Source organism: Haliotis rufescens, unplaced genomic scaffold, assembly GCF_023055435.1.
Source record: "Haliotis rufescens isolate VD_foot unplaced genomic scaffold, xgHalRufe1.0.p SCAF_2, whole genome shotgun sequence".
Taxonomy (NCBI): domain Eukaryota; kingdom Metazoa; phylum Mollusca; class Gastropoda; order Lepetellida; family Haliotidae; genus Haliotis; species Haliotis rufescens.
This window is the reverse complement of record NW_025963890.1, coordinates 63,143,164-63,164,489: the sequence shown is the minus strand read 5'-3', so window position 1 is coordinate 63,164,489 and position 21,326 is coordinate 63,143,164. Positions and strand designations below refer to the sequence as shown.

Genomic DNA, 21,326 nt, shown 5'->3' with positions numbered 1-21,326 from the left:
ATTATTATGTATGTTAATGTAGCAATTAGTGACACGATAGAGAGTGACTATGGTTTTACGCCACTTTCATCAATATTCCTGCTATGTCATGGCGAGGGTCACCACAAATCTCTTCTGAATGTAAATAATCAGTGTTAAGTATTCACTAAGCATCACAACATCTGTTCCTGTTCTGAATGTTGAACCACATGGATGAGTAGTGTTTGCCTTTAGGGAGAGCAGTATTTGACAAGATTGTCAAGAACAATGATATAGTCATACAAGGTTGGCGGCTGTCGTAAATGCTCGATGAATTTGCATAAACAAATCATGACCAGATTTGACATGGAACCCAGTGAGAAACACGTTTATTTGAGACTTAGTAATGAGACGTATCTCTCAAGAAGGTGCAGTAAACCTCATGTGACCTATGCTTGTCGTGAAAGGCGACCAACGGGATCGGGCGGTCAGGCTCGCTGACTTGGTTGATACATGTCATAATCAAAGAATCAGAATCATTATCAAAGCGAATCTGGGATTCTGGCGTGGTTCACATTGTTACGGAAGCAACTCTGCAAAGGAAATTGCAACACTTTATACAACCTGGCTACCTGTACTCCTTGTATACATGGTATAGGCATAAGGATATTTGACCCGGGGTAGAATAGATCTTCAGCAACCCATGCTTGCTGTAAAAGGCGACTATGCTGTCATAAGAGGCGGCTAAAAGGATCGGGTGGTCAGGCTCACTGAATTGGTTGATGAATGTTATTGCATCCCAATTCCGTAGATCGATGCTCTTGATGTCAATCACTGGATTGTCTGGTCCAGACTCGTTTATTTACAGACCGCCGTCATATAGCTGGAATATTGCTGAGCGCGGCGTAAAACAACAAACCAATCCAAATCATGTGACAATAACCTCCAGGATGTTCAAACATTAATTAATTACATACAGTATAATTTTCATCCAACGATGGAGCAACATTTGTTTATTTTCTTTGGCCAATCTTAGAAGTCTCTTAGTGATCAACTGTGAGTGAGTGAGTGATGTTTAACGTCACTTTCAGCTATGTTCAAGCAAAATCATGACCGGGTCACCAGAAATGGGCTTCACACATTGTACCCATGTGGGGAATCGAACCAGGGTTTTTGTTGTGATGAGGGAACACTTTAACCACTAGGCTACCCTATCACCCCTTATCAACATGTACAAGTCATCAATGTTTAATTATCACAGTTATGAGGAATCAATATATCAGGAATATACAGTAGAATAAGTGCAATAAAAGTTTCCAAACAACCCATTTCTGTGTAAAACATTTATTAGTAACAGGTTACATGATTCATACACTTCAGTGTCCTCCTGAGGAAACTGTCCGGCACAATGAAGATCCTATGTTTGTCCACATGGTTTTGAATACTTTCTAATAATAAAAGACAGCATACTGATAATAGTACACGTTTCTGCCTATCATTGATAGTTTTGAAAATGTTCCTGTTTTCAGCAACATTGTATTTTCATAACCCACTCTCAAATCCCAGTGGCATTCGCTGTGCAGAGTAGTATCCCTCAATGAGACCAGGATAGGCTGAATAAACTCTGTTCGGTTAGTCTGTCAGCACCATTCCTGTGCTCGTGGGTTTCATCAAAAGATTCATTACGATTCTGTTTATCAGCATTCCTATGCTCGTCGGTTTCATCAAAAGATTCATTACGATTCTGTTTATCCATACCTGTGCTCGTGGGTTTCATCAAAAGATTCATTACGATTCTGTTTATCACCATTCCTGCGCTCGTGGGTTTCATCAAAAGATTCATTACGATTCTGTTTATCCATACCTGTGCTCGTGGGTTTCATCAAACGATTCATTATGATTCTGTTTATCACCATTCCTGTGCTCGTGGGTTTCATCGAAGATTCCTTACGATTCTATTTATCCCAATACCTGTGCTCGCGGGTTTCATTAAGATGGTGAATGTCCATGACCTTCATCACTTTGGACTTGCCTCCCACATTAAGCTGCCACTCACTCTCACAGCCCAGCTGGGGGAGGACGTTCTGCTAGGAGTGTTGCTCACACACACTGGAGGTAAAGTGGGAGGTTACTGACCCCACAATTCTTTTCCTGCACAGAAAGCAGAAATTTGATTTACAACCCCAACATTTGATGTGATTATTTCTGTTGTTTTTCAAATTCCTTTGACCACAAGTTGGACAAGCGCAGACACGTTTCCGGGCATCTGGATCTACTTGCAATGTTGCCTCTATCAGCAAGACAGCCTGGAAGTATAAGAAAATAACATTTCGTTTCAAGTTTTTGCTCATAAATATAGATATATTACTTAACTTTTGGATAGGGATATTATTTCTTTATTCATGATACATCAAACTAATTATTCATGTTAATCATAACCATGGCAATAAACATATATATATATATATATTTAGTGTATAGAGTTCAGTACCCCTTTCAAACATAGTGCCATTGTAGCTCACCTGGGTGTGTAGTCAACAGTTGAAATTGTGAAAAAACACACTTAACAAAACATGCTGTCAACAGTATCTTCTGCGTTAGTTATTGGGACTCGCTGATAAAATATAACATTTCAACAATGCTTCTTAATCTGTATCCTGTATTTATTTCTATAAAAGTTACTTATTTACGTGTGAATAAAATGTTTCAACCTTTCGTGATATTTGTATGTTTTAATGTCTTTCACAAAAAAATTAAGATGTAACTTTTTGTTGAGGTCTATAGAATACGAAAATAGACAGTTCAAGTCTCACTCACTTTTCATGACAAATAAATGGAAGGAATTACACACAAGAGTCATCGTTGCTATAGCCTGACAATAAGGTAATCTAGTACAAAGCAGGCAATCCATTTGCTGCATTATTCCTTTATTTTGTTTGTTGTTTAATAATGCACTCAGCCAAATACCAGCTGTATGTATGAGTGAGTGAGTGAGTTAGGTTTAACACCGCTTTGAACAGTATTCCAGTTATATCTAGGCATCAGCTCAATGTGGGAGAAAAGCCCAAAGTGATGCTGGTCTCAGATGGTGAAACCAATAAGCTATGGTGCTGACAAACCTAAAAATATAATCAGGGCGAACCAGGATTTGAACCCTCGATCATAGTTTCTGACATACCCAAGGGACACAACTCTGAACAGCCGTGCCCCCTCCAGGCTCATGATGGTGGTCAGTAATTAGTCTGGACAGACAATCCAGTGAGCAGCAATTTACTCAAGGGGGATACAATGACATGCATAAACCAAGTCAGCAGGCCTGACAACCTGATCCCATTAGTCGCCTCTAAAGAATGGGTTTCTGAAAAACAATTCTAACCCTTCTTAACGGGGGGTAATAAACATCCCTGTTTTAACCAAGGTAAGCCCTGGATAGGTTACTGTTAACCCTTTTGCAATTTTGAGGTTTAGAGTATACAGGAGCAGAGACAACATCCATGTTGTTTGTTTGTTTGTTGTTTAATGCCACACTCAGCAATATTCCAGGTATATAACAGCGGTCTATAAATAATTGAGTCTGGACCGGACAGTCGAGTGATTGACACCATGAGCATAGATCCACGCAATTGGAATACGATGACACGCATCAACCAAGTCAGCGAGCCGGACAACCCGATCCCGTTAGTCCCCTCCTACGACAGGCATAGTCACCTCTTACGACAAGCATAGTCGCCTTTTACAGCCAGCATGGGTTGCTGAAGACCTATTCTTCCCCGGATCTTTATGGGAAACAACATCCATGTCATGGGATAGGGGCACGCAGACAATCAAGAAGCTAGAACCTGTGGAACTCACATCTGGTAGTTCCCTCGCTGGCGCTAGGGGCATCATCTGTGTGTCAGACAGTCCACACCTGCCACTGTAGAAGTGGTCGTATCCTGCTATTAATTTCCCACACAACCAGCAGAATGACTTCCCACAGCGACACGTCATCTTGTTACATCTTCAACAGGGAAAGATTCATCATTGTAGGATAGGAAACCACTTGAATTAACAATACAAACAAGCATTCAGACATGCATGCATGTGTATGTGTGTGGCTGCTTGTACTTGTCAGGACTAATGCCAGTTTTATAGTGCTAGCCCATGCCGCAGTTTAAAAGGGAGACCAAACTCAGATACAGTTTACCGACTCCGAGCCGACCAGTCCTTGATATATCCCCTTAATGCTGAGTGCCAGGCAGGGTAGAAACAAGTACTATTTCTATAAGTTGTTTGGTATGACACGGACAGGGATCAAACCACCAACCGTCTGGTCTCCTGGCAGACGCTCTATCTACTGGACCGTGGTGGAGGTCACCTCTACATAGCATTTTTAATTAAATTTTGCATAGACTTAGGATATCAAAAGCATACAAATTCAGCTCCTGTATAGAACTGGTGTGGTGGTGTGGGTTGTGATGTAAAACTGCATGAAGGCAATCGAGTTACGTGTGTGAGTCCTGTTAGTCCACAACACTCTTCCAAATGACTATTTTGTCAAAAAGTCTATTAATAATCCAAGGGACATAACTCCATACCCATGATGCACTAATCCCATCTTCACGCGGCAAGAGAGTTAACTGACTATAAAAGTCCAGTTTCCACCCTTGCCAAACTAGGCTGGTATTATGGAGTTACATTTTGGCTGAACTAATGGGTCTATGCATAGTCTAATCAAAATCGCGCACCGAAATTGAAATCCGGCTAGTAAACTTCGTGCAGATTTCGATCGATTGCAGGATTTTCAAAGCATGTGCACCACCAACTCCAAATCTTCTCATGTTTTTAATCAAGGTGCTCACGTGATTTGATGCATTTCGCGATGTAAGACGCGTTTTATCACAATATAGATACTGATTATCGATCAGATTGTCCTGACTGGGCGCCACCATTTTGTGTGAAGCAAACGCAAGTGATATGCGAGGTGGTATCTGATTGGTCCGTAGGAGAGGCTTAGAAGGGACATAACTGGTAATAGCCACTGGTGGCGCTACGATCGAGCCCAGTAATTCCAGCCTATTTCGGCAAGGGTGGAAACTGGACTTTTAAAGTCAGTTAACTCTTGCCTGGGGAAGATGCACTTATCCAGGAAGTCATCAATCTGGACTATTTCAGGGCTAACAAAGTTTGTACATCTACCAACAATTAATTGTCCCTAACGTGTCTTAAGTTACAAATTTGGATTAACAATAAATGTTCTCACCCAGCTATCTTCTCAATGGGCACCTTGCATACTGGACATTGTCTTGATTTTTTGCTCATCTCTAATTTCGTCTTCATTTCTTCGGCCAGCTTCTTTTTGATTGCCTCCAGCCTCTTGCGATCAGCTTCACTAGCGTTCGGGGCCTTTTTCTCTGCTGCATTAAGCTTGTCCTCTGCAGTTTGACAGGGTTCCCCCTAGAATAATCAACATGATAGATTCACATTGAAATGTTGATTCCTGAAAACCATTCCACATTCTATACCTTAGGTTATCTCTTACCCAGTATGGTCAGAAATGTCAGCTGTTGAATGGAATTATGACAAACACTCTCTCACACATTAACTGTCTCCCTGATGCTACACCCACCCATGCCCACTCACAGCCACTCATCTGATGCTTCACTCATCCATGCTCAGTCACACCAACTCACCTGATGCCACACACATACACACACCTGATGCTACACCCACCCATGCCATAGTAGTGACACCCACTCACCTGATGCCACACCCATACACAGCCACATTCATACACCTGATGCCACAGTCACACCAACTCACCTGATGCCAGACCCACACCTACCCACACCCAGTCACCTGATACCACATCCACCCACACGCCCACACAGTCACATCCACCCACCTGATGCCACACCAAGACACAGTCACACCTACTCACCTGATGCCACACCCACTCACCTGATGCCAGACCCATACCTATCCACACCCACACACAGTCACACCCACTCACCTGATGCCACTCCCACACACAGTCACACCCACTCACCTAATACCACATCCACACACAGCCACACCAACTTACCACACAACCACACCAACCCACACCCACTCACCTGATGCCACACCCACACCTACCCACACACAGTCACACCCACTCACCTGATGCCACTCCCACACACAGTCACACCCACTCACCTAATACCACATCCACACACAGCCACACCAACTTACCACACAACCACACCAACCCACACCCACTCACCTGATGCCACACCCACACCTACCCACACACAGTCACACCCACTCACCTAATACCACATCCACACACAGCCACACCAACTTACCACACAACCACACCAACCCACACCCACTCACCTGATGCCACACCCACACCTACCCCCACACAGTCACACCCACTCACCTGATGCCACACACAGACTCAGCCACACCCACTCACCACACGCCCACACCCACTCACGTGATACCACACCCACACCTATCCTAACCTGATACCACACCCACACACAGTGACACCCACACCCACACACAGTGACACCCACACCCTCTCACCTGATGCCACGCCTACACACAGTCACACTCACACGTGCCCACACCTACCCACAACCACTCACCTGATGTCACACCCACACCTACCCACACCCATTCACGTGATGCCACACCCACACTTGATGCCACACCCACACCCAATCACATGATGCCACACCCACACCTATCCACACCTGATACCACACCCACACACAGGGACACCAACTCACCTGATGCTACACCCACACACAAGTCACACCCACAGTTACTCTCACCCACTCACCTGATGCCACACCCACACACAGCCACACCCACTCACCTGATGCCACACACACACACACAGCAACACCCAGTCACAGCCACACCAACTCATCTGATGCCACACACAGCCACACTCACCTGATGCCACACACACACACAGCCACACCCACTCACCTGATGCCACACCCACACACAGCCACATCCACTCACCTGATGCCACACACACACACACACAGCAACACCCAGTCACAGCCACACCAACTCATCTGATGCCACACACAGCCACACTCACCTGATGCCACACACACACACAGCCACACCCACTCACCTGATGCCACACCCACACACAGCCACACTCACCTGATGCCACACACACACACAGCCACACACACTCACCTGATGCCACACACAGCCACACTCACCTGATGCCACACCCACACACAGCCACACCCACTCACCTGATGCCACACACACACACAGCCACACCCACTCACCTGATGCAACACACAGCCACACTCACCTGATGCCACACACAGCCACACTCACCTGATGCCACACCAACACACAGCCACACCCACTCACCTGATGCCACACACACACACAGCCACACCCACTCACCTGATGCCACACACACACACAGCCACACCCACTCACCTGATGCCACACACAGCCACACTCACCTGATGCCACACACAGCCACACTCACCTGATGCCACACCAACACACAGCCACACCCATTCACCTGATGCCACACCCACACACAGCCACACCCACTCACCTGATGCCACACCCACACACAGCCACACCCACTCACCTGATGCCACACACACACACAGCCACACCCACTCACCTGATGCCACACACAGCCACACTCACCTGATGCCACACACAGCCACACTCACCTGATGCCACACCAACACACAGTCACACCAACTCACCTGATGCCACACCCACACACAGCCACACCCACTCACCTGATGCCACACCAACACACAGCCACACCCACTCACCTGATGCCACACCCACACACAGCCACACCCACTCACCTGATGCCACACACACACACAGCCACACCCACTCACCTGATGCCACACCCAGTCACAGCCACACCCACTCACCTGATGCCACACCCACACACAGCCACACCCACTCACCTGATGCCACATCCAGTCACAGCCACACCCACTCACCTGATGCCACACCCACACACAGCCACACCCACTCACCTGAGGCCACAGCCACACACAGCCACACCCACTCACCTGATGCCACACCCACACACAGCCACACCCACTCACCTGATGCCACACCCACACACAGCCACACCCTCTCACCTGATGCCACACCCACACACAGCCACACCCACTCACCTGATGCCAGGGGTCCCTGCACAGAGTACAGAAGGAGAAGAAACAGGTGGTGCAGTGACCTAGATTCAAGTGGTCCTCCTCTTCCCGAATCACGGGGTTGTTGCAGCGAGGGCACCATTCCACATCACTCATCCTTTCCAAAGTTTTCTGAAAATATAACGTTGACAGTCAACTCATACTGTGCTTGAAGATGATGATATTTGGACAAGACTAGCACACCCGATACCATCGTCCATTCTCGTAAGGTATGTGTTACTTCATGTGTAAATAGCATCTTTAGTAACAATTTTAAAGTTATTCAGATGCTGAGAACTAAACTTTATTTAGGTAGTGACCTCAACACTCCTGAAAAAATAACTGTTTACAATAAAATATGAGTACATGGGTACAGAGCTGACAAACCTCGAAATTGAATCAGGATTCCAACCCACAAACCGAAATTATTATGATGATTATCTTTTAATCAATAAGCATACCCATTATTTTTATTTTACAAATCTGGCATAGATACGAAACCCAGAATGTTTGAGTCATTTCTAAAGGAGAGCTGTTACTTGTTTAAATGGTTACCACCAGATCACAATCATATTGGAACAGGTCATTCTCTTTTTAGCTTGGGAAAGATACAGTCTTCTCCAATGCACAAGTGAGAAACAAATAATGCAAGGCCAGGCTTTTTGATCAAGTGCTTTGTGAAAAGTCCTGGTTAGTATTTGCAAAAAAATATACGGTAATACAAAATAACAAAATAATTTACGTAATTTCCTCTGTTTCTGTTCGACACTACTCCCATTCGCCTTGATCATTAGCAATGTGTGACATTGTTATTATGCAGTAGAGATAACAAAATAATTTACCTAAATTTCCTCTGTTTCTGTTCGACACTACTCCCATTCGCCTTGATCACTAGCAATGTGTGACGTAGTTATTATGCAGTAGAGATAACAAAATAATTTACCTAAATTTCCTGTTTCTGTTCGACACTACTCCCATTCGCCTTGGTCGATAGCAATGTGTGACATAGTTATTATGCAGTAGAGATAACAAAATAATTTACCTAAATTTCCTCTGTTTCTGTTCGACACTACTCCCATTCGCCTTGATCATTAGCAATGTGTGACATAGTTATTATGCAGTAGAGATAACAAAATAATTTACCTAAATTTCCTCTGTTTCTGTTCGACACTACTCCCATTCGCCTTGATCACTAGCAATGTGTGACATAGTTATTATGCAGTAGAGATAACAAAATAATTTACGTAAATTTCCTCCGTTTCTGTTCGACACTACTCCCATTCGCCTTGATCACTAGCAATGTGTGACATAGTTATTATGCAGTAGAGATAACAAAATAATTTACGTAAATTTCCTCTGTTTCTGTTCGACACTACTGCCATTCGCCTTGATCATTAGCAATGTGTGACATAGTTATTATGCAGTAGAGATAACAAAATAATTTACCTAAATTTCCTCTGTTTCTGTTCGACACTACTCCCATTCGCCTTGATCACTAGCAATGTGTGACATAGTTATTATGCAGTAGAGATAACAAAATAATTTACCTAAATTTCCTCCGTTTCTGTTCGACACTACTCCCATTCGCCTTGATCACTAGCAATGTGTGACATAGTTATTATGCAGTAGAGATAACAAAATAATTTACCTAAATTTCCTCTGTTTCTGTTCGACACTACTGCCATTCGCCTTGATCATTAGCAATGTGTGACATAGTTATTATGCAGTAGAGATAACAAAATAATTTACGTAAATTTCCTCTGTTTCTGTTCGACACTACTGCCATTCGCCTTGATCATTAGCAATGTGTGACACTGTTATTATGCAGTAGAGATAACAAAATAATTTACCTAAATTTCCTCTGTTTCTGTTCGACACTACTGCCATTCGCCTTGATCATTAGCAATGTGTGACACTGTTATTATGCAGTAGAGATAACAAAATAATTTACGTAAATTTCCTCTGTTTCTGTTCGACACTACTGCCATTCGCCTTGATCATTAGCAATGTGTGACACTGTTATTATGCAGTAGAGATAACAAAATAATTTACGTAAATTTCCTCTGTTTCTGTTCGACACTACTGCCATTCGCCTTGATCATTAGCAATGTGTGACATAGTTATTATGCAGTAGAGATAACAAAATAATTTACGTAATTTCCTCTGTTTCTGTTCGACACTACTGCCATTCGCCTTGATCACTAGCAATGTGTGACACTGTTATTATGCAGTAGAGATAACAAAATAATTTACGTAAATTTCCTCTGTTTCTGTTCGACACTACTGCCATTCGCCTTGATCACTAGCAATGTGTGACACTGTTATTATGCAGTAGAGACTGCTGTAGATGTGTTCATTGTAACTGTCAGAGGCAGCAGATAACTAAAACGCTAGTAAACTATCGAATGCTGTCATAGCATTATTTAACAGTGAGTGATTAGAGTTATCTCAACCTGATTGTCGTTGAAAAACAGTTTCCTGAAAAGTGAGAAGAGGGCAACTCGAGGCCCAGTTGAAAATACCGCCAGCTTTCAACACTAATCTAGATTTCAACAGTGACAAAATCCTTGATGTTCGTGAGTGCCGTTACAATAATTACAGGGCCTCTTACTTACTGTCACTGCTACTTATTTGAACCACTGTATTGCCTGTATTGATTGTAAACCTAAAACTGTTTTTATGTTATTCATTGATCATTCATTGATCTTGTGTGACCATTGATTCATTCACATTTTAGTAATGTACGTATCAATTTCAACTTGGAAATCCCCTAATATCAACATGAGAATTAATTCCCTTTTTGTCTGACATATAAGGCTTAAAAAAATAAAAGAATTGGTTCTCAGGCAAAGACTTTTGAAAATATAGTGCAGGCGGGCGGGCCTTCATTGTTGTTTTGTTTTTTGCTAACTCAAACTAGTATGTAACCAAATAAACATTTGTGTACCATCAACCTGGGAAAGAACCTCCCTACATAAAGATGAATACAAACTCATATTGCCGCCATGACCATAACACAAGATGTGCAGTAAAGCAGTGCACATGTAAAGGGAAGTAACTGCGTGCTATATTGGATTGGATTGTTTTCAAGTATTAGGATATTTTTTTTAAATTTTAAAATGGAAATAAAAACGAAATGTGAGGCGGACTATATGATGATGCGGGCGGCGCCTGAGAACCAAGACTATTATTTTTCTCAGCCTAACATCTTCGATGATTTGACTTTAAATCTAATTCTCAGCTTCAACACTTCAGTTAAGAATTGACTTCAATATGTTTTACGTTTACAGAGGAATAAACGTAAAACAAACCGTGTGCATACAGTGTAAATCTGAATAAATATGTCAATGATGATAACTTCACAGACTTCTTATTTATTCACTAACACACATACTATTAGACAACAGTACGAAATCAGTGCCATCGTTCAGTGCAGTGAAATAACAAGACAGAAGTGAGCAAAGCTCACATACCCCCCTTATCGCTGGTCAACAACAAATAGTAAATAGTTTGTTAATTAATGAACTATACCTGTTGCTCTAAGTCAGAGGAACTGCCCTTTCCTTTGTAACCACATGAGGATGCATTATGTTTGAAATGAACACATGTTTTTGCAAATATATTTCAATCTAGTGTGGGATAATCAATGCTTAGCACAACATACATTCTTGATGTTTCTTAATGTGTCCATGGAAACGGAAAAAAATAAAAAAATTCAGAATCTTCAAACTAGCAAAAGGCACAAGTACTCATTGTGGTTAATGTGTGTAGCAAGTTTGGTGAAGCTAGGGTGCATGGTTAAAAAGTTATGGGCCGTACAAAAGCTCGGACGGAAGGAGGGACAGAAGGACGGACAGACGAAACGCTTTATACCCACGATTTACTTCGTAAACGGGGGTATAATTATCAGCCAATCAGGAAACAGATGTCCATTAGTGGACATGGCCTAATTTTTTGGGATGTATTGAAATATTAATGCAAAATAGTTTTCTTGGTTAACCAATCAAACACCATGGAATCACTGCAATTTATGTATATCGGGATAGACTGACATACATTATACCATAAGAACATTCCAAACACGACAATTTGCGCAGTGATTAAAAAATGCTTTAGATTACACCAGTGGGTGACAAATGCTTTTGCCTTATCAGCAATTTCACAGCCAGTTGCAGCAAAGAAGCAACCTGAATACCATATGATGGAATTGATGATATGATAGGTGTAGTTTGATCGGACGTACCTGCAGCATCAGTCTCTCCCACCTGTCAAACTCGTCAGCAGGTAGGACACTCTGTACAATGTTGGGAGGAACAAAAGCATCACAGTCTGTGTCAGGACACCTGTAATTAGAGAAGTGGGCCTGATAATGACTGCCCTCGCACAGGGAACTACCTGGCGGTGTGTGGGAGTACCTGCACCCTGTTCCACAAAGTTTTGTTTGTTTGTTTGTTTAACGCTACACTCAGCAATATTCCAGCTATATGATGGCGGTCTGTAAATAATCAAGTCTGGACCAGACAATCCAGTGATTGATATCACGAGCATCGATCCACGCAATTGACATGCATCAACCAAGTCAGCGAGCCTGACCATCCAATCCCATTAGTCGCCTCTTCACAAAGCATACCAGGTAGTCGCTTTTTACAGCAAGCATGGGTTGCTGAAGACCTATTCTACACCGGATCTTCACGGGTCTGTTCCACAAAGTGATCTTAGTGGTGCGATTGTCTTTAGCCAATGTTAAAGTATGGGAGTTACACTAAAGATCATTTTGTGGAATGGGGCCCTGGTGTTAGTGTTATGTGGCAGTAGAGACTGTTCTGTAGAGAGCTCATCTGTAGTGACTGTCACTGACAGGAAATGACTGACAAACCAATAAAATGTCAAATGCTGGCATGGCCAGATTTAAGTGGCATCATCGTCAGCAAGTCAATTTGAGTTATGGCCCCTAGTTGTTGAGTACTGGGGTTGTTGACAAACAGGACGCCCACTCACCAGGACTTCGGGATGGACAGTAATTGTAGATGGGATACAGATTCCAACACTATTTGGGATTCGAGAACAGCACACGCCTCTTCTAAGTCGATCGACAGAGACAAATTCTGGACATTTGTGAGTGAACAGACTCTTACTTGGCCCATTGTAATGCCTTTTGTGATCGTAAATCTAACAGTGTGTGTTTTAATATAATTTGCAAATTATTTATTGATCTTGTGTGGTCATTTACTGATTTCATAATTTAATTATGTACGTATCAATTTCCTGCTCAACATTACTTTATTCATGGAAAGGCGTACAGTATAGGTTCAATGTGCATTGCCATCTTTAGCTAGATCATTATTGATATGTGAGCGACAACATGCAATGTTTGTTTGTTTGTTTGTTTGTTTGTTTGACGCTGCACTCAGCAATATTCCAGCTATATGACAGCATCCTGTTAATAGAGTCCAGACCAGACAATCCAGTGATCTATATTGTCAACAAAGATCCACGTCATCGGAGTATAATGACACGACATCCACCAAGTCACCAAGCTTGACTGCCAGATGTATTTATTCGCCTTTTACGATCACAATAGGTGGATGGGGACCTATATTCCTACAAAGAATCCCCATGGGTGTCATGCTGTTGTGGTACGGTGACACACATTTAACTAAGTCACCAAACCTGACCACCCAGTCCATTTGGTTGCCTCTTACGACCAGCATAGGTTGCTGGGGACATACAATGGAAAGAGGGAGCCATGAACCTCGTTTATGTCATGTCTGCTCTGACCTGAGATTCTCTACGGTTCCCATGGTAACGTGATGTTCACAGTAGGCTGTGATGCACTCGCGGCAGTAGTGATGCTCACAGTCCTTCATTCGGTAGAACTGATTACCCGGTAGTTCTTCATAACAAACATGGCACTCGTGGTTGGAACGGTAAAACTCTACGTCTGTCTGAACTTGACTGAATCTGAAAATATACAATATATACCTTAGGTAATAATGGGTCATATGTGAGTGAGTGAGTGAGTGAGTGAGTGAGTGAGTGAGTGAGTGAGTGAGTGAGTGAGTGAGTGAGTGAGTGAGTGAGAGTGAGAGTGAGTGAGTGAGTGAGAGTGAGTGAGTGAGTGAGTGAGTGAGTGAGTGAGTGAGTGAGTGAGTGAGTGAGTGAGTGAGACTTCGCTTTTAACAGTATTCCAGTAATATCACGGCATGTCAACTTAATGTTGGAGGAAAGCCTGAAGTGATGCAGGTCTCAGACGTTTACCACTTCGGTGAAACCCACGGGTTCATGTGTGAGTCAGTGGATTTCAGGATTATCCCAGTATGTCAGCTTGATGTGGAAGGAGACACCGAGGTGATGCAGGTCTGTGACTTTTACCACTTTGGTAAAACCCTTTAGTTCAGACTGGGTATACAAGGCCTAATTTGTTTTGAACTACCACTAGTCTCACTACAACACAGCAAAACAGCAGGAGTTCTGTTCAAAAGATTCACTGTAACAATGTGGACATTGTCTGTTATAGTCACTGTAACGATGTGGACATTGTCTATTATAGTCACTGTAACAATGTGGACACTGTCTGTTATAGTCACCGTAACAATGTGGACACTGCCTGTCCCAGGTCTGTACAAACAGGCAGTGCTGTGTGTTATACTCACTGTAACAATCTGGACACTGTTATACTCACTGTAATAATGTGGACACTGCCTGTCCCAGGTCTGTAAAAACAGGCAGTGCTCTGGGTTATACTCACTGTAACAATGTGGACACTGTTATACTCACTGTAACAATGTGGACACTGCCTGTCCCAGGTCTGTACAATCAGGCAGTGCTCTGTGTTATACTCACTGGAACAATGTGGACACTGTTGTACTCACTGTAACAATGTGGACACTGCCTGTCCCAGGTCTGTACAATCAGGCAGTGTTCTGTGTTATACTCACTGTAACAATGTGGACACTGTTATACTCACTGTAACAATGTGGACACTGCCTGTCCCAGGTCTGTACAATCAGGCAGTGCTCTGTGTTATACTCACTGTAACAATGTGGACACTGTTATACTCACTGTAACAATGTGGACACTGCCTGTCCCAGGTCTGTACAATCAGGCAGTGCTCTGTGTTATACTCACTGTAACAATGTGGACACTGTTATACTCACTGTAACAATGTGGACACTGCCTGTCCCAGGTCTGTACAATCAGGCAGTGCTCTGTGTTATACTCACTGTAACAATGTGGACACTGTTATACTCACTGTAACAATGTGGACACTGCCTGTCCCAGGTCTGTACAATCAGGCAGTGTTCTGTGTTATACTCACTGTAACAATGTGGACACTGTTATACTCACTGTAACAATGTGGACACTGCCTGTCCCAGGTCTGTACAATCAGGCAGTGCTCTGTGTTATACTCACTGTAACAATGTGGACACTGTTATACTCACTGTAACAATGTGGACACTGCCTGTCCCAGGTCTGTACAATCAGGCAGTGCTCTGTGTTATACTCACTGTAACAATGTGGACACTGTTATACTCACTGTAACAATGTGGACACTGCCTGTCCCAGGTCTGTACAATCAGGCAGTGCTCTGTGTTATACTCACTGTAACAATGTGGACACTGTTATACTCACTGTAACAATGTGGACACTGCCTGTCCCAGGTCTGTACAATCAGGCAGTGCTCTGTGTTATACTCACTGTAACAATGTTGACACTGTTATACTCACTGTAACAATGTGGACACTGCCTGTCCCAGGTCTGTACAATCAGGCAGTGCTCTGTGTTATACTCACTGTAACAATGTGGACACTGTTATACTCACTGTAACAATGTGGACACTGCCTGTCCCAGGTCTGTACAATCAGGCAGTGCTCTGTGTTATACTCACTGTAACAATGTGGACACTGTTATACTCACTGTAACAATGTGGACACTGCCTGTCCCAGGTCTGTACAATCAGGCAGTGCTCTGTGTTATACTCACTGTAACAATGTGGACACTGTTATACTCACTGTAATAATGTGGACACTGCCTGTCCCAGGTCTGTAAAAATAGGCAGTGCTCTGGGTTATACTCCCTGTAACAATCTGGACACTGTTATACTCACTGTAACAATGTGGACACTGCCTGTCCCAGGTCTGTACAATCAGGCAGTGCTCTGTGTTATACTCACTGTAACAATGTGGACACTGCCTGTCCCAGGTCTGTACAATCAGGCAGTGCTCTGTGGTCCTGTTGATCCTCCTCCTCTCCCACAGGCATCAGCAGCACAGTGTCATGGATACCCAGATGGCTGCAAATGTTTGTAAGCAATTACCTGCCGTCGGTCAGTTTATTTAGACTGATAATATGAGCATTTCTAAGGCATGCAGATAAGCGTGACCTGTCAGTCACTCCCTGTTCAGATCAATCTGCTGACCATACAATTACTGGGTATTCCATTACTTCATCATTAAAGCTGACATGTTCTGCAGATAGTGGCATGTTTTGAAAAAACTGTTGTAGACATCGCTTCCACTTGTTATAATGGGTGAGTGAGTTGGGTTTAATGCCACTTTGAACAGCATTCAATTTATATCATGGCATGTCAGCTTAATGTTGGAGGAAGTAAAGCAGGCAGGTTTCACCCACCAGTTATAACACTGGCTCTTCCATGTGGATTGAATGAGATTCCACAAGCAGGGAAAAGGCACTGACAGAAAAATTATGAATCATATGCTGTAAATCATTGAGTCAGGGCTTTACAAATCTGCAGTCCATATCAGGTCACGACAACACACTACATCAGCCAGGTCCCACATTGCAACCACCCAATCTTCATCAGTGTACTGGAACCCATCTTTCAGGGGCAAGAGCATCCACTGGCCTTTTTATCAAAGTCTTGTTTCCACCCTTGCCACATCACTGTGCTAAATACGATTGGACTATCGCACATATCGATATTCCAATCAGAGACAATTTCATAAAATCAACATCTACAACTGGTTTACCTCCGTATGAAAGTGATTACTACTGGAATATGTCTTTTTCATCTATTAAACCCCATCCGAACAATTGCCTATGTTTTTGTGTCGGGGATGAATGTTTTTGTTGTTTGATCGACTTGGTCGTTGCCTATGGTAGTCGCCATCTTTGTGAAGCAAATTTTCATTACAAGGGGAACAACTCTACGCGAGGTGGCACCAGGGTCAAGCCATGAAAAGTGGCCTTGATGTGGCAAGGGTAGAACCTAGGCTTTGATATAGGCTAGTGGACACGCTTGCCTCGGGACAATGACTGGGACCTAGTTTGCAACAAACTCCCCAAGGGAGACAAAATAGTACCTGAAGATGTTATTCTCCAGCCAGTCAACCCAGGTGAAGATGACAGGGAGATTCTCAGTCTCCTGCCACAACACATCCAGCTGGCCACACAGAGCTGCAAGCTGATTGGCTGTCAGCCACACACATGACAGAGTGAACACAGGGGAACTCTGGGAAGGGTAGGTAGCAGGAAGTACCACTTGCAGACTAAGGGGAGGTAAGTACTTCACGTTGAAGGATCCAGCCCATCTCTGACCTGCAGTCAGAGGGATTTCATCGTCATTAATCATCAAATAACATCAACGTAATAATAACATGATTAAACAGCTTTCTGACCTTTTTTCTTGTTCATTCCCATAGGGAAACTAAAATAAACGCATAAATACATAATCTCAAACTTTTGTCCTCCTGCACCATTGTACAAAACAACCTTATCGCTATGACTGTCATAAGTCAATGTTAAGGTATGGGAGTTACAATCACCTTCACGCTAAGATTGCTTTGTGGAACGAACCCCTGGCCTTCATGAGACACAATCTTCTGGTTTAGCACTACACTATTTGAGGTACGTGTTCTTTTTTGAGACGCTGATGAAAATATGCTTTGTTTATTCTATATTTTTGGTAAGATTGTTTTCAAACAGCATGGCATGTACTATTTGAGACACAACTCATCCAGCATTATGAATGATTCTATTCAAGCCAACAATCAGAAAGTCAGTTCAATCATTTACTTCCCAAAGTGTGTCCTGTGAAATACTGTAAAGTGATCTTGTATGTAAGGACAGATACGTTTTTCTCATATTATTCTTATGGATCAATCTCAACTGATACCTAAGCCTGAAACTAGTGCACAGTGCTTGGTCACGAATGTTGTTTGGGGAATGTTTTTTTCCATTGCCAAAAAACTCAGATAAACAAAATTGTTAAAAAGCTATTTTTTTACCATTAACCGGGAGATTGATTAATTCTGTTTACCGGAATCTGAGCGCATGAAATTAACACATTTTCCCACTTCAGGAGGAGAAGCTTGTCCCGAACTTGCTGTTTCCTTGAGCTTGACAGGCATGAGAATGTCTACTTTAAGTTTCTGGCCATCTGTCGCGATGGGAATCGAAACCTGGAACAATAAGCATTGTAGGAGTTACAAATGTTGACTCAGTTGTCATATGATTTCATAATTCTATAAATCTGGAGTGAGTGAGTGAGTGAGTATGGTTTTACGCCGCTTTTAGCAATATTCCAGCAATATCACGGCGGGGGACACCGGAAAAGGGCTTCACACATTGTACCCATGTCGGGAATCGAACCCGGGTCGTCGGCGTGACGAGCGAACGCTTTAACCACTAGGCTACCCGACCGCCCTATAAATCTGGAGGAAGAAGATGCATTAAAACACAGGGCCTTTCGTAGCATCCCAATGAATAAATATTTATACAATCATAAAAACACATTAATGAGTCTTTTTAATAATGACATATATATTTTATATTTTGTAATATATGGAAAAATAAATTGTCCCTGAAAATTCTTGATAAAAATAATTATACTTCAGGTAGTCAGGAAAAAATTCATGCTCTTGTTTTGTATTTGTAGCTGAAATAATATCTAGTCTTGATACAAAATCCCAGCCCACCACCCCAGAATATCAAATGGTAGGTCCCTAAGATATTTCTTGCTGATTATGTAGATATGCCTCACATGCAGGGTGTAGAAACCTTCTTTCTCTTCGGATGGTGAACTTAAAACTTTAAGTCTTTCAAATTCTCCTCCTTCATAGATAGACTGGAGAGCAAGCACCTGTGTATATAATAAGGTAAGTATTATTCACGACATACAAACACACATTATCATACCTCCATGTCAGAATGACCAGATCTGACTGGTCCACCTGATCTTGATAAAATACTGTGTAACCCACCTTGGAGGGTAATAAATTTCTCAGCGGGGGAATAAATCTCTTCTACCCCACTACGAGCAATACAGGCTGCACATGGGTTCTAAGAGGCAGAATATATCCCTTATACCCCGCTTCAAAGTTAAAAGATTCACGCTTTTTCCAGTCAGTGGAAGTCACATGACATAGCACAAGCTAACCTCAGCTCAATCAAACAGCTGTTTTCTATCATTTTTGAATTTGTGTTAATTCTTTTACAATGTCACATTAAAACATGTCCAAAAGATAAATTCATTGTACCAGGATCACGAGGGATACATGGGGTTTTATGCATCCCTCATTAGGTATTATACCTCCAGCTCGTGGCTAAATTGTGTGACCTGATTGCGTCGTGCCCCTGTGACATAGGTTGATGCTCATGCTGTCAACCACTGGTTTCCCTGGTCCAGATTCAATAATTTAAGGTGAGGGGAGGTAAAATAGGTTTTAATAGGTTTTAATGTCACATTCAAGACTTTTTGACTTATATAGCGACATGCATGCACACATGTGTGTGTGTGTGATTGGCTGCTTATACTAGTCCGGACTAATGCCAGTTTTATAATACTATCCCACTGAGATACCATGCTGCAGTTTAACATGGATACCCCACTCTGACACACACCTTGTGTATACTACCGAGTTGTTTGACAGAAAACAGGAGCACAGAGAGACACTACAATATTATATATTGCCCAGTAACTCTTACCGATAAGGTTTTAGTTTCATGGACATTCAGACTAACAGTATTCACTAGATCACTGAAAACAAATGTCACCTTTAGCATACAGTTTTAACAGTCTCTCCCCCAAATACACATCTGTCAAATTTCTAACCGCCTTAAGGCGAATATGATCATGTTTATGTAGCAGGACGTGGAGTCATCCCACAGATGACATCCTTACCTTGTCAGCTTGCTGACGGGGTTAACCCCTTTGGTCATGTGGACAAGGCGTCTGACCTCGGATCAGAAGGTCCGTGGTTCGAATCCCATCACGGGACTCGGAAATGTAATGGCCTCAACATTTAGTTAGATCAATGATACGGGATATAAAAATATATCTGTCTAAGGTATGAGTACAAACATCAACAGTTGTATCTGTCAAGATCTCCATGATACAAGTGGATTCTCTATATATATAGGCACTAAATAACTATATAACTAAATGAATTGAGCGGCAATGCATACATATACAACTTTTGGAGGGGCATACGGGCGGAAGTCTTTCCGCCATATACTCATGACATGACGGTGCTATTTGATATAAAATTACTAATTATTTGCAAACTGCACGGTTGGCAAGCGTCGACGAGTTACCTCCCTTTATCACTTGTTTACACATGCATGTGTCATTGTAATTCCTAGTTTTCGTAGAGACCTTTGACAGATCATATTAAATCTTCACGTTAACAAACCTCGTCATTCTGTTCCTCCAAATTGCTGTTGAAACACTCCTCCTTAAACGTGGGCGTGGCACCCCCCTCGGCCATCGCTTTCAACACGGAAGCAACTGTTGATTTGTCGATCAGATGCTCTATCACTACTCTAAATAGTTTCGTAAAAGTGTATCATAATAGATGGCGGTTCTGATTATCTTATTATATTAGACAATGCTATCTTAAGCAACATCGAACCAGGTCTTGCACAACGGCGTGCAAGCAGCTTTCTCGTTTGACAGTTCGGTGAAGGTGTGTTGTGATGGTTGTATGTAAAACCCAACTCGTGTTAAAATCGTACTATAAAAAAACATGTACCTCACCAAAAGGGTAATAATACACCCTCAAAAGCGATAGAGATTATTATAGGAGTATGTGGGTCATACTGATTTTCAGTCATTCGAACAATTAGCTGAGCAAATTATAGAAAAAATAAGTTGTGATTTTTCATGAAAACGTGTTTTTTTTCATAAAGTAGAAACTTCAACAATACTATAACCAAAATTTCAGCACTGAAGTA

General features: G+C 42.5%; 1 protein-coding gene across 1 annotated transcript; it reads right to left on the bottom strand.

The window, feature by feature from the left end:
• Positions 1-1,286: 1,286 nt before the first annotated feature.
• On the bottom strand, positions 1,287-21,073 carry LOC124142839 (E3 ubiquitin-protein ligase RNF14-like). Its single transcript, XM_048400304.1, has 11 exons — positions 20,786-21,073; positions 19,135-19,233; positions 18,412-18,553; positions 17,456-17,690; positions 16,306-16,425; positions 13,911-14,093; positions 12,376-12,475; positions 8,118-8,264; positions 5,201-5,394; positions 3,811-3,958; positions 1,287-2,264 (listed from the first exon to the last, which is right to left on the bottom strand). The coding sequence occupies exons 1-11, from the start codon at positions 20,858-20,860 to the stop codon at positions 2,046-2,048; spliced, it is 1,662 nt and encodes a 553-aa protein (XP_048256261.1). The 5' UTR covers positions 20,861-21,073; the 3' UTR covers positions 1,287-2,045.
• Positions 21,074-21,326: the final 253 nt, after the last annotated feature.